General features: G+C 58.9%; 1 protein-coding gene across 1 annotated transcript; it reads left to right on the top strand.

Moving 5' to 3' along the window:
- Positions 1-711: 711 nt before the first annotated feature.
- On the top strand, positions 712-10,314 carry ALX3 (ALX homeobox 3; the record flags this gene model as incomplete). The annotated part of the gene is made up of 4 exons (XM_082657917.1): positions 712-988; positions 6,117-6,433; positions 9,285-9,413; positions 9,821-10,314. 4 exons carry the CDS (start codon positions 712-714, stop codon positions 10,127-10,129), a joined length of 1,032 nt encoding a protein of 343 aa, XP_082514043.1. The 3' UTR covers positions 10,130-10,314.
- Positions 10,315-14,484: the final 4,170 nt, after the last annotated feature.

Genomic DNA, 14,484 nt, shown 5'->3' on the forward strand with positions numbered 1-14,484 from the left:
ACTAAGTGGCTAGTTCAAGGCTCCACAGCTAAGTAATGATCGTGCCCAGCTCCCAACCCTCATTGCCAGATAAGAGCTGTTTCCACACAACACTCCCAGTGACTCCTCTCCCCTCCTCTCCCCGAAACAAGAGCTCTCTAACGGAGGTGTTTTTGGTGGAGGCAAGTTTTTCCAACTCCCAGTAAAGAGAGTTAGATAAAGTCCCAGCCCAGCTCCTACCTGCTGCCTGGCCATTATCCCAGGCTAATGTCAGGAGACCAGGCCTAAAAGTATTTGTTGTGGGTGGAGGTGGTCTCTATCCCTGAACTGCCTCACCCCTCCAGGGTCAAGAGCCTCCAGGCCAGATATCAGGGCCAAGGGTGCTGCTCTAAACAAGGGACTCACCAAGATGGGCAGACAAAAAGGACCCTGCCCTCGAGAGGGGGTGGTTTCCTCCCCCTCTCCAACTGCTTCTGATACCGCGACTGGAGTGAATCAGGGGGCTCCCGGGCTCCGAGGGGTTAACCCGCGCGGGGCCGCACGTGACGTGGATGGTTCCAGCATTAAGTCAGAGTGCGGCCCCCTCCCCTGTCCCCCGCCCCCCGCGGCGCGCGCCGCTCCCGGGGGCTCCGCGCCCCCGCGCCCAGGTCCCTCCCCCTTGGCGGGCGCTCACAGGCCGCGCGGGCAGCGCGAGCCCCGGAGCCCCCGGCGGCCTGTGTGCCCCGAGCCGGCATGGACCCGGAGAGCTGCGCGCCTTTCGGCGTGGGGCCCGGGCCTCGCCCCTACGCGGCCGCCGGGGATGAGCCTCCGGGCCCCCAGGGGACCCCGGCCGCCGCGCCTCACCTGCACCCTGCGCCACCCCGCGGCCCGCGGCTGACCCGCTTTCCGGCCTGCGGGCCCCTGGAGCCCTACCTCCCGGAGCCAGCCAAGCCGCCCGCCAAGTACCTGCAGGACCTCGGCCCCAGCCCGGCGCTCAACGGCAGCCACTTCTACGAGGGCCCCGCGGAAGGTAAAGCGCGGCGCGGGGCGTAGCGCGCAGCCCCTACCAGCTCTCCGTCTTCCATCCCCGGGCCCGCAGGGGCCTCCCCGCTTCCCTCTCCCGCTCGCCTACTCTTAACTTTTTACCTCTCTCGCCCTTCGCCGCGGCTCCCTCTGAAGCCGGACCGGTGCTGGTCCCGGCCGGGCGAAAGCCAGCGCGGTGCGGGAGGCAGAGCCACGCGTGCCTCTGGTGGCGGGAATGGGAGGCGGGAGGTCGAGAGAGGGTGGAGTGGCGACGGCCCGGGGCCCACTCGGGCCCGAAGGCGGCCGGAACCGGGAAAGAGAGATCGTGCTTGGCCGGAACTGACACCGACCCAGAAGCCCGGACCGGGCCCAGGACCCGGGCGCCACACTTAACTCTTGGCCCGCATACGGGGAGAGAAGCGCGGCTTTTGTGTCTGGCGCCCGCTGAGGGCCCTGAGGCTGGCCCCGACCTACAGTGGCCAAGCCGGGACTCAGCCGAGGGCTGCGGCCTGGCCTCCCCGGGAAAGGCTCTGCTGCCTGCGCCTTAGGCGCTCGGCGCAGTGGCCGCGGCTAGTGCCGCAGTGCCGGGGCCGTTCTCAATACGGAATAACTGTGTTCTTATTTCCCAGACTAACCTGGCCTCCCCGTCGTTATGCACGGCGATGGCCGCCCTTCTCGCAGTCTTGGCTTCCTCGCACTGGATCGTCACCGCGGGGCCGTCGGGAGCGGGCCTAACCCCTGGGTGCCTCCGGCTCCTGGGCCAGTGCCCTATTCACTAAGGCCAGTTGGACCGCTCAGTCTCCCAAGAACGCGCCTGAACTCCGGGGCCTGGCGGGCGGGTTCGCAACCCCGCCGCCGCCCGCTGCACCGGCTGACCTGTGGAAATGTCGGTGCCCGCGCCCGCCTCATCTTTGCTGCCGCATCCCGCAGCTTAGGCCCAGAGCTGGATCCTCCGAGATCGGCTGCAACCCGCCTCCGCCCCGCTGGCGCCTCGCGGGCCTCCTCGGAGAGGCCAGGCAGCTCGGGCCTTCGCCCAGTCGGGGCGGTGGGAATGTGTAGGGGAGGGCTGGGAGGTGTGTGGGGGTCAGCGGAGGAAATGAGCGAGTCCGCGGAGCTTCGTGTCTGTGCCCTTTGAAAGAGGCTCTCCTGATAAAAACCACAGTTGGGACTTAATGAGAAGCAGTTGGCCTGGCTCCTCTGATCCCAGACAGACGGCGGCGGCCGCGCAGCGCCGTGAGCACCGCCGGGGACAGGTACCCGGCCTGGCTTGGTGCGCCACGTCCGGCAGGACCCACCCTGCAGGTCCGAGTCCCTGCTGGGCGCGACGGATCCCGCACTGACCGCCAGGATCGCGACCGGCCCCGGCCCCGGCCCCAGCGCCGAGCAAACTACGGAGAGCGCTGGAGCAGAACGAGCGGGCGGGGAGGAATCTAGCGACGGCGAGGGTGTTCACAACGAAATGCGTGGAAAGAAAACCAAAAAGTGTAAACCACCACCAAAAAGAGGGAAAAGGAAATTGGACAAAACAACAGAGGAGAGAGGAAAGAAGGAGAGCTAAAAGGCGGTCGGCGAACTGGGCAGAACGGAAAGGAATAAATGAACGAATGAAAAAAAGAAAGCAAGGGGAGGATCGAACGAAGCGGGTAAATGGAGAAGGAGGGAACGGAGGAAGAGAGAAGCAGCAGACAATACGAAAGAAAAAAAGGACATCCTAAAAGAGTAGAAAATAGCAAAATGGGAACAAGTGGGAGAAGGAAATTAACGATTCCAGCTGAGCAAAGGACAGACCAAACGAAAAGGAGGTGCGGCGGGTGCGAGCCGAGTCTGGGTAGAGACCCCGGCCGCCACTGGATTCCTCAGTGCCCTGGCCTGAACTCGGCAGTCGGGCGGGTGGCCTGCGTCCCTGTGGCAGAGCTGGGCTGCTAGGGAGGGACAGCCTCGGGGACTGGGGCCCGCGGTCTGCTTGGTGGGAAATGTTGGTCAAAGGGGGAGCCCGCTTAGTTTCTTGGCTTTTAAAATAACGAGCTCCGAGCGTTTCCAGTTCAGACCAGTGAGCGCGCAGCTGCGCCCATCTGCTGCGCGATCCTTGCGAGGCCGGGCAACTGCGCGCTCGAGAGCCTGGCACGGCGCTCCTCTCCAGCCCTTGGCCGCCCTGTGCGGAGAGCGCCCAGCCCTGGTCTGCACCGCGGTCGCGTCCTGGCGGCGCCAGCCATCTTCGCGCCCTCAGCGCGTGGCTGCTCAGAGGGACGGAGAAGTGCCTGGCTGTTCCTTCCTGCTCTGCCGGGTTCTGTCCCCTAGCTTGGCTTCTTGATCTCGGAACGCGCCCGCCGCCGCTGAGGCCCTGAGCCGGATAACCAGGCTGACCGCGGTCTCCGGGCCGGCCGCGGACTTCGAGAAGAGTCCTCAGCCGTTGGCCCCCGCTGAGGCCTCTAGGGCAAGGCTGGGAACCTCGAGGGAGAGCACCAAGGCCCCACTGGGGGTTTACAAACGGCGTGTAGGTCCACACCAGCTTCGGATATTCAGCCGGAGCAGCGGAAGCGCAGGCTTCAGAGCGCTCTGCGGGTCGCTTGGGAAAGGGCGCGCGCGGAGCAAGGCTGCCGCGAAAGCTGAAAGCCGGATGGCTGGTCCTGCGGCGTCGATGGACGCCATCCATGGGGCCAGTGGGGCTCCCGAGCTGCCAAGGCTTCGAGGCAGCCGCTAGTAGGGGCTCTGGCAGCCCCCCGCGTGGGGGAGTGTCCGGGGTGTGAGAGCCCAGTCAGGGACAGAGCTCTGCTGGTTCTTGTCTTTCAGGCCCAACAGACTGCTGCTGTGGTTCTGCGGTTGTGCAGGCCACGGACACCCCAGTGCTGAGCTCCAAGGCTTCCTGTCTCCAACGGGAGCACTACCCTCTTAATCACCCAGTGTCCCCACCAGGTGCAAGTGACTCCTGTACAGAGCCTGTGCACATCTTAAACATGCACCGGGCTTACAGTGCACCTTTCCCCTGATAAGCTTAGATTCAAGCTGCTGGCTTCTGTTCCTGCTCTGCCTTTCTTTGATCGCTGCCCTTCGCTTAGCCCACCTCCATCTCTTTTCTCTTCCGGGCCTTGCTCCTCGGGAGGCCGCTTGGTGTTCTATGAGGCGTGCCCCTGTCTCCAAAGTGGGGGACTGCTGCCCTTACACTGGAGTCCTCCAGGCGGATGGAGGTTCCAGGACAATGGCAGTGAAAAGGGAAGAAGTTCTGTGGGCGTCTGAGAGGGCTGCAGAATGGGCAGTCCTGGGAGGCCACGTCCCAGGAGGCCAGCAGGCTTGGCTCTGTTTTTGGATAGCTATTCTGAGACGGGACCTGCTGCATTTTCATCCTTTATCCTGGTAGCTAGGTGGCTTAAGGTCAAGAGGGCAAGTCCCAGAGCTCCAGGTCTGATCACTTCCAATCTGGGCAGATCCTATTGAGATAGTCACTGAGGGCCCAAGAGGCAGATGAGCCAGCCCCAGAGCTTTCGGGAGCCCTCTGCAGTGACATCAGTGCTCCTCTGACCCCGTCCCTGAGCCACCCTCGCCCTTTTCTGCCTGGAGTCCAGCTGTCCCTCCCTCTGAATCCAAGATACCGAGAGCCCTCCCTCTCAGGCCTGCTGTGTGTACAGTGCCCCCTCCCAGTCTCCCTGGTCTTCCCGACCATTTAAAATTATTTGGTTTAACTCCCATTGAGTCCTCCTTCCTCAGGTCCTACCAGGTGGAACTACCCCAGAACCAAAATGTGTTGCCCAGGAATAGAAGTCAGGGACTGAAGCATTTTCCCCACCTATGCTCCACCTGAATTATGAAAGAAGCCTGGTGTCTGGGCTGTCACTATGCACTGGCCTGAGAGCGGGCCCTACCTGACTCTCCCCGGCCTCCAGGACACACTCACGAAGCGTAGCTTATTTCACGGCCTGGGTGGTCCTGGGAGGTCACCCACCACCTTCCAGCTGGGGGGGACCTTGCCCAACTTGTCCTCCACAGGCAGACAGGGACTCGTCAGACCCAGAACCCCAGAGCCCATCTCTCCAGTTCTATCCCCACCCCCGCCCCCACCCCCCAAGCTGTAAGTCCTGGGAAGAAACTGCCTCTTGGTGCTAGGTTACTGGGCCTCCTGGGGGCCAGGCCCCCCTGGGGATGGGCCTGGGGCCAGGGAAGAGGCTGTGTGAATCAGTGGGACATCTTTGTGGCGCTGCTTCTGCCATCCCAGAGGACTGTTAAGAAGAGATTTCATGGCGACGCTGCTGGGGGTCCTTGCCAGAGGGAGAGGGCGGGGTGATCAGGGTGACCTATTTTTCACCATGCCCCAGTTGTGGCAGAGCTCCATTAAGTTTCCTGAGTGAGGGCTAGCACGTCAGAGTGGGGCTGCTTGTTAATCGTGGGCAGTGGGGGAGCCGTCAGAAACTCCTGGGGAGGGGAGGGGCAGACGATGACAAGAACGATGGGCTATGGAACTGTGCCCTGTTTCCACTGTCCCCTACCTCTCCTTTTCCGAGCAGAGCCTGTCTCTATCTCCTGCTCTCTAATGCTGGAGCTTAAGTCCTTGCCCAAACATCAGTATTTTCAGAGGAATTTGACAATCCTTCTTGAAGCTTCTTTGCCCCATCTTGCCTTTCATACCCCAGGGCAGGGGGACTTGACATTGTCCTGAGACTCGGGGTTCAGAGAATAAGGCCCAGCCAGATCGGCCAAAGGTGGTCTGAGCACCCCTGTCCCTATCCAGTCCTGGAGCAGAGGCACGGGCATGGGAGCCAAGGCCTGCAGAGTCAGGGTCAAGGAGGCCACCCCCACTTCCCGCCCCTGTGCTAGGCCCTGCCGTGGCATCCATCCTGGTACCTCCACACCCTGTGGGACGCGCCACCACAGGATACTTCCCCGAAATGAACCCCCCTCCGTCCCCAGCAGATCCACCCAGACCACAGAGCACATGGCTCCCCAGGGCCCCCTCCCCAGCTGGAGGCTCAGCAGGCAGGCCTCCGAATGCCAGGCTCCCTTGAAGGGTGGCTGCCAGGAGGACGGGAGGAAAAAGGAAGGGGGAGGCGGGGACTGAAGCGTCAACGTTCTTCCCCCTCCCTCTATTCCACCCACAAAACCCCCCGGTTCGGTTTCCATCCTCCTTTTTGTGTTTTCCATTGCAGCTGAGGAGAAGGCCTCCAAAGCTGCCAGCTTCCCCCAGCTGCCCTTGGACTGCCGAGGGGGCCCCCGAGACGGGCCCTCTAACTTGCCAGGCTCCCCAGGCCCCTGCTTGGCCAGCCTGCGTGTCCCTCTGTCCCCGGGACTCCCTGACTCCATGGAGTTGGCCAAGAACAAGAGCAAGAAGCGCCGTAACCGCACGACCTTCAGCACGTTCCAGCTGGAGGAGCTGGAGAAAGTCTTCCAGAAAACCCACTACCCTGATGTGTATGCCCGGGAGCAGCTGGCTCTGCGCACGGACCTCACCGAGGCCCGGGTACAGGTGAGGGCACCCCGGCCACAGGGCTCTCTGGCTGCCTCAACCGTCCAGACCATAAGCTGGGCCACAGAGGGGCTGGGAGAGGTGGACGCTGGTACCACACAGAGTCGGCCTGCCCCCGTCGGCCCTCCTGGGCTCCCCTCCACGCCCTGCTCTGTTGCAGCCACAGGCTCGCGGCCCAAGTTGAGGCTCCTGCAGGGGATGGGGGTGACAGGCTCCTGGAGTCAAAAGACCTGTATGGGAGTCCTAACTCTGCCACTTCTAGCTGACCAGGTGACTTGGGGCATGTCACTGAATCTCTGTCTTGGTTTCCCAATTTAAGAAAAGGGAATGATAGTACTACCTACATAAGGAGTATCTTTGAGGATCACAGATGTGTGCATTTTGGAAGACGTGAAATGCTAAAACACGAATCCGGGCTTCTCCCAAGGTAGCTGCCCAGAGTGGGGAGGGTCCCTGCCGGGGGGGTCTCAGGATCGGTGATGCTTAAAGCCATCCTGAACCAGTGACCTCAGTCCTGCCAACTCCCAGACTGTGGTTGGGAGAGCCTGACCGGGAGCCCCTGCCCACAACAAACTCTTCCCCAACAGAAATCAGGCCCCGGGGTGGGATGGGGCTGTTGCCAGCTTCACTAGGGTGGAGCCCAGCCTGTGTGGATGGGGTGGGAGGATGGAGGAATGCTGGGAAAGGACGAAGGGAAGGGAATCCATGTCCAAGGCATGCTGGAAGCGAGCAAGAACATGAAGGTGGCAGACAGGGGGTGGGGATGGAAAAGGAGGCTTCAGTAAGCGTCTGGCCCAAGAGGAAGATGGTCACTGCTGCCTTGCTCTGAACCTGCTTGACATGCAGCAGGCTCCCTGATGCCAAATAAGAGGCACCGGGAGAAGGCTTGGGTCTGGGCCTCTTGGGAAAGGTGAGGAGGTGACCTCTAAGCAGAGGACAGTCCCTCTCCCGGCAGAGGAGACTCACAATCTGGGTGGGGCCCCTCCAGAGGCTCCGAGGGCACTGGGGCAGGGGCCAGCTCTGGCAGAATATGGGAACCAGCAGTCAGTCTATAAAGAGGCCAGCTGCGGCCTAGCAGAGAAGGCCCTACAGCTGGATTCAACATAGGATCAGAGGGAGTTGGGCTGTTTCCCCTCCTCTGCTGGGTCTTCCTGCTTCCGTGTTCCTACCAGGTGGAACCCAAACCAGACTTCCAGAACTGTTCCTCAGGGCTCCTCAGGGCCTGGGGCCATCAGGGTAAGAGGCCCAGCATTCAACGTAACCCCAGACCACATAAGCCATAGAAGTCCAAATGTCGCCTATCCAGACACCCCAGCAGGCCTTAGTGAGGGTGGGGGGACTCTGAATAGCTGCCCCGGTGCAGCTGCTTTGGGGAAGCGAAGCACACTTCCCCCACTGCTCTTCTAGGCCTTTTCAACCCTAAAAGCGTGGAGGCGTGGCCACAAGGCCCCCCAGACCTAGTCTAGAAGCTTCAGTGATGATTGAAGCCCAAGAGTAGGGATGCTTGGCAGATGCATGACACCACCCATAGACCTCACCCCGTTGGGAGGAATAAGGGGACCACACACGGGACAGTGCAGGGGGCAGGTTCAGAGCGAGGAGGGGAGAGCGGGGTGGTGACAGGGAAGAATTCCCAGAAAAGTGATCAGCAACTCCAGGCTCTTTCATCTCCTGCAGGGAAGGGAGAGTAGGGAAAGGACAGCCGGTTGTGGGTCCTTCCTCAGCCTTGCCCCAGGCCTGCTCTGGGATCCTGCCTGCATGAGAGGCGGTGTGGGGAGTGAGGGACTCAGGTAGGGTTACTTTTACACACTCGCAGCTTCTTTTGTTGTGGCTCCCAGCTAAATCCCTGGAAAGCAGGAGGATTTGGGGGGTTTGGTTTGGTTTTGATATTGCCAATGTCTAGCCTAGAGCCTGACACATAAAAGTTTATTAAATGATAGAAATACACAATACGTGCACCAACACACACAGGGCACATACCAGATGACAAATCCACCCCAGATATGTGCACAGCACACAGGTATGCCACCCCACCCGCCAAGAGCTCACAAATGAATGGGAAAGGCGGATTCCAAACCAGATAATGGTAGTGGGATGTGGTAAGTATAATGAGAGCAATGCTGGCGTATTTAGGAAGTCCAGTGGAGGATGCGCAGCTCAGATGTATGTGTGTGGTGGGGATGGGTAGCGCAGGCAGGGAAAACGTGGGCAAAGGCAGGAGGAGTAAGAGAGCAGTGTTTTAAAGGCAAGCTGGGGTGAGAGGCAGCTAAGAAGAATCGAGAAGAACTGAGTGTTGTTGCCTGACAGGAGATGAGGCTGTGGGGAGGGGCAGGGTCAGTGCCAAGGGGCCTTGTGAAGGAGCTGGGCTCTCGGCCGAGGTCTCCAGGGAGCCTCTGAGAGTTTAAGCAGAAGCAGGACCCAAACAGAAATATCTTTAAGATTTCTCAGATGCGGTAAGGTGGGAACACTGGGAAAGGGATGAGGCAGGGGGGCTAGACACCCAGCATACGTGTACTGGTCCAGGGCCTCTGAGGCCACGGACCCCAACGATACCCTTACCAGACACAGCCAGGCTGGAGAACCAGAGAGTGACTCAGCCCGGGAGCGGGGGAGGGCCTATGGGGCCAATAAACCCGCTCTGGGCTTGGGCCTCTCTTAGGCCCCATCCCAGCTCCCTCGCTGGCCCTGAGGATGATGTGAATTTATAAGCTCCTGCAACTCGAGATCCTCCAGCCTGGAGCCGGCTCCCCACCACCCCACAAGAGGATGCAACCATCAACGGTCTCCCCGGTGGGCTCCACGCCTCAGGGCTGCTTTATCACCCCCTCAACCTCTCCCAACCTGCCCCCAGGTCTGGTTTCAGAACCGCAGAGCCAAGTGGCGGAAGCGTGAGCGTTATGGGAAGATCCAGGAGGGGCGGAACCCCTTCACGTCTGCCTATGACATCTCCATGCTGCCCCGAACCGACAGCCATCCCCAGGTGAGACCCCTCCCCCCCCAGACTCGGGGCCTGGCAATTCCGTGGGGAGGCCAGCAAGAGTGTGAACTGTGGTCCCAGGGAAACCTGGAGCAGCATTAGGGCTCCAAGTGATTGTGGGTAAATCACTTCTTCCTCTGCAAAATGGGCTCTTACCAGTCTCATGAATGGTGTATGCAGAGCAGTTGGTACAAAGGAATCACCAGAGGAAATCTCATTTTGAGATGTAATGGCAGGGGCCTTCTGAGATGCCACTGCAAGTGTTGGGGGCAGGAGGGAGCAGATTCTAGACCTGGACCAAGTGGAGTTTTCTTGTAAAGTTTCTGGAGCCGTAAGGGCAAAGAGAGTCCCTAGGTAAGGAGGGCCCCCCAGGCTCCTGATTCATGGGTTTTCTTTTTCTCTCTTTTCAGCTGCAGAACTCCCTGTGGCCCAGTCCAGGGTCTGGGAGCCCCAGGGGGCCCTGCCTCATGTCTCCAGAGGGCATCCCCTCCCCATGCATGTCTCCATACTCCCACTCTCATGGGAATGTGGCTGGCTTCATGGGGGTACCAGCCTCTCCTGGAGCCCACCCTGGCATCTACTCCATCCATGGCTTTTCCCCTGCCCTAGGGGGCCCCAGCTTTGAGCCCTCCCCGGATGGCGACTATAAGTCTCCAAGCCTCATCTCACTCAGGGTGAAGTCCAAGGAGCCACCCAGCCTGCTGAACTGGACCACATGATCTGTCACGTGGACATGCAGACTGAGCTGCCCAACCCCGTTTCTGTTTCCAGCTGCTCCCACCCCACCCCGGCCTGGATGCCAGAGAGGACACACCTCTGCCTCCAAGGCCCAGATGGTTCCTGGAGGACCCGGCAGAGCAGCTGGGACCCTCAGGCTTCCGCAGGGAACAAGCTACAGAATCTTTTCTGTTAGAATAAGGTGAGGCTGCCCAGGAGAAAAGGGGCTTCAAAGCAGGTAGGACTCTTCCTACCACACACTGGGTCCCCTCCCCCAAACCCTGGGCCAGAGGGAAAAAGATACTGCCCTGCTTCCTTCAGACTTTGTCTGAGTTTAACTGTCATCCCTCCAGCTGAAACAACTTAACTGGCGCTTCATTCAGGGAATGCAGGAAAATGGGAGGACGAAACAGGTTGAACTGGGCGGCGCTCCCTGCCTCTTAGGGGAAACCAGTCTTGTATGACAACCTAGGGCCGGCCTCACTTCCCCCTCCCACCACAAGGGGGTGTGCACCCAGCATCTGGCGCTGACAAGGGCCTGTAAACTGGAGGTCAGTGTAAAAGGTACCCCTTCTCCCCTGCTCAGCCGTCTCTACTCTTGACCTGCAACATGTGCCCCCTCCTGCAACATGCTATGGAGTCCTCTTACCCCTCCAAGGGGCAGAAACTCCACCAGAAATCACCAAATATTTGGATTCTCTTCCATGAGATCAGGCCAGAGCAATGCCATAGAAACCTTAGGCTCCCTTGGTTTACTCATTGGCTGTTGGTAAGAATAAAACAGATTTCCACAGACTCAACCCCTGAGATTCCAAACCCCACTTTTGTAAAGGTACTTTTGTAAAAAATGTGCTGCCCAGCATAATAATAAAGGTGGCAGTATTTTTTATACCAGGTGATTGTGTATCCTCAGGGTTTGGCACTTGGTTGCTCTAAGGCTGGTCTGTGCCCGGGGTCCAAGCAGAGATCCTAGAGGCTAGGGGAAGATGGGCCTGCGGCCAGCCCTCAATGTGTGCCACGCCTGGCTCTGTCACCTGCTCGGGGTCCCTGTGGCTTCGGCTGGTACAAGGAGGAAGGGGGAAAAGCCCGGCTCTAGGGTTGCTGGGCTCATCTGGAAGGGAAAATGCGGCATGGGAAGGGGAGTGAGAGAGCTGAAATAAGATTGTGGCTGAACGGACACTGGAGGGGAGATGGAACGGAAGTCCGGGGAGCCCACCGAGGGTTCTGAGCTCCCCTAGGCTGGGACCCCAGAGTAATGGGGGTGTGGCCATTCCCTGCTCCCAGACGCCCAGGAGCATGTCTGAGCTGTAGGGCAGAGACGAAAGCCAGGACTCTTTCTTGTGGTTTGAGAGTATTACCCATTCTATCCTTCATCCCCGCTTTCTGCCTTATCTTCCTGGAAGGCAGGGAAAAAGCAGGCCTGGCCCTCCCACCCTCCCAGTAAACACAACCACATTGCTCAGAGCAGCTCAGCCTCAGCTAGCAGCCCAGCTCCCCCGACCCCGGGCCTCCTCCTCCAGGCCCAGAGAAACCCAAGCACACAAAGATTCCAGTGGCCAGGGCCGTGCTTCTTCCCAAGGAGAGTGCAAATCCATCAGATCGGATTTGCCGGCCAAGACAGTTACTGTGACAAGGCCCAAGTATCACCCAGAGGAAACCAGTGTCCTCCTTCTCTTCCCTTCCCTTCATTTGAGGGCCTGGCTTCTGAGGTCCAGGTGCGAGCCCCATGTGCATCAGGAAGGGAAGAGTCTGGGCAGTAAGGAGAGGCAGCCCCAGCTACTGCTGATGAACAGAACCACCTTCGCCCAGCTGGGCAATAATGAACTGGGGTACAAACCCACCCTTCTAATTCCAGGGCTAAGAGAACTGCACTAGAAGTTTCTTCACCCAAGGAGTGGCCAGCAAAATTTTGGACTTTTTGTCTCACAAAAGTTAAGAGAGATGCAGAGAGAAAGATTAGTTTGTTCTACAAATACTGAGTGCCCACTCGTGTTAGGTATTGTGCTGGGTGCCAGAGACAGAGTGATGGTCAAGAAAAACCATGATTCCCTCTCTCACGGCTTAGAAAGAGGGAAGAGGAAAGAATCTGTGAAAGCAAAGGAAGCAGAAGTGGGGAAGAGACAGGCAAGAGAAGAAACTAAAGTTGAGTCAGAGATCAATGCAGCAACGGCAGGAGAGGCAGGCAGAGGCCAGAGCGAGCCCTGTGCGGGAGGGAGGCCCTGGTGGGGGAGGGCACAGGGAGGCCAGAGACCAGCTACTGGCTCCCATCCAGGGGCATCTGCCCACAGCTCATATTTTTCTGTCTAGTGACAGCTAAATGAAGAGAAAGCTAACTTTACAACCGCCCACTTCACACATAATGAATATGAATGGGCATCCCGGAGCCTGTTCCCTAGGATTATCTGTGAGTTGACGGGTTCTCCCACTGACTGGGCCATCCCAGCCAGCCTGTCCCCTGGCTGGGACTCAGGCAGCCCTTCCACCTGCTTCCCATTAGCCGTCCTTCCATCTTCCCCTCCTCCTCCACACCCTAGGCGTCTCACCCCTAAGACAGCCCCCAGGTCTCCAGACGCCCCTGCCCCCATGGCCTCACTCCAGAGGCAACCTCAGCCCTCAGCCTAGGCCCGATGTTTTCCCAAGGCCAGGCTGGGGCTCTGGTCGGCCCCTCTGAAAAAGAAAAGGGAAGTGGCCCCACTTGGAATCTCAACCTAAGAGAGGTGCTAGGCTCGGTCTCCCTTTGCTAAGGTTCCTCTCTGCTCCTGTGAGGCCCACCCAGAGAAGCCCTAAATCTTGGTCCTGGCAGGGGCCCGGACACCAGGCCCGGAGAGGAGGGCCCTAGCCAGATCGCCCTTCAGTCCCAGCTTCTAGCCTCAGTCCAGCATCAGGAAATGCTTCTCATTAGAGGCATTCAGTTTTCATGCCCGGCCTCCCCCAGTCCTTTACACATCAACCTGAATTACAACCCCTAAGTGCAGACCCTCTGCAGTCACAGACAGGAACAGAGCCCAGTATCCCCAGGAACTGGGCATTTCCTGTATCCGGCAGAGGGAGAACATACCTCACCCCTGCTCCAGCCTTGGCCACGGGCTCATCCCAGCATGAGCACAAAGCGTCCGCTCTTGGAGCCCTTGTTCCTGATGCTGGAGCCCCCTTGCCTTGCCCTCAACAACTGCAGCCTCCCCTCGCCTTGTCCCTTCTCCAGTAGGTGGGCACCAGCTGGGAGCAATGGGTCCTGTGGAGCCCTGAAGATGTCTGTCTCAGTACCTAGCACACTACTGCTCTTACTTGCTTTTATGGCCAGCTCTCCATCAACTGTGAGCTTGTCAAGGAAAGTAAGAGTGTGGTGTCCTATTCACCTGGACACTCAGGGCACCCAGAACGGGGACCGCCAGAACAGGCCTCCAAGGTATGATGGCAGGGCTGATGCTCCAGGGGTACTTCTGTACAAAGACCAGGCTTCAAACAGCCAGTCTGCCCAGAGCACACTCTGTGGCCATGGTAAGGCAGCTCCCCTCCTGGGCCAGCCCCTGGGCCCACAGATGCGGGATCCACCTGCCCAACCTTTACAGCCCTTGCAGCTTTGATATTCTGTGTTCTTTCTGCACAGAGTTATATAGAGATATTTACAGACATTTGCAAACCAAGAGAGAAAATGGCACCTCTAGTTAAGGTGAAGCCTCAGAGAAGCTTCAGAGGAGAGATTTGGGGAAATCAAAAAATGGGAAGGAGGTCAAAGCCTCAGCCAGACGGCTTCAGTAAACCAGGCTGCGTGGTCAAGCAAGAACGTGAAATTCCAACTTACTCAAATTGCCACCTCAAGATGCATACTTCCTATTGACCCTAGTAAGAAACAGCAAAGAATCCACTGTGCACACATAAATTGTGTCAAAGTCCCTTGTCCTGTGCAAGTTACTTTGTGGCAAAGGCCAATCACAGGGACTTCCCATCTCCTAGGCCGTGTGACTTACATACGGACGCACTGCTGGCTCCTACCGGCTGCTCATAATCACACTGGCGCATAAAGGCCTGTCCCAGAAGCCCAGCTCAGGGCCTGGACTGAGGCTCAGTGGACACGTACTGAACGGAAGAGCCAACAAAGGGGAGATTTCCCCCAGAATACGTTTATTTTATTAGTCAAGACCCCTTGGAGACTTAAAATCCCCTACAGGTGGCCTACAGGTAAGATAAGGGAACTTGAAGCAATTCCTAAAAGGGAACACTCCTTTTCTCAGCATCAGAGTGGTAAGATCCTCAGAAGCAGAGCGTCAAGATCGAGCAAGGCGGAGGCAGACACGTCCGGGGATCTGAAGGCCAGATGCAGGCTCCAGAAGCCTCAAACTGACACCGACCACAAAGG

The sequence above is a fragment of the Grampus griseus genome (genome assembly GCF_964374135.1).
Source record: "Grampus griseus genome assembly, chromosome: 1".
In the NCBI taxonomy this organism is placed as follows: domain Eukaryota; kingdom Metazoa; phylum Chordata; class Mammalia; order Artiodactyla; family Delphinidae; genus Grampus; species Grampus griseus.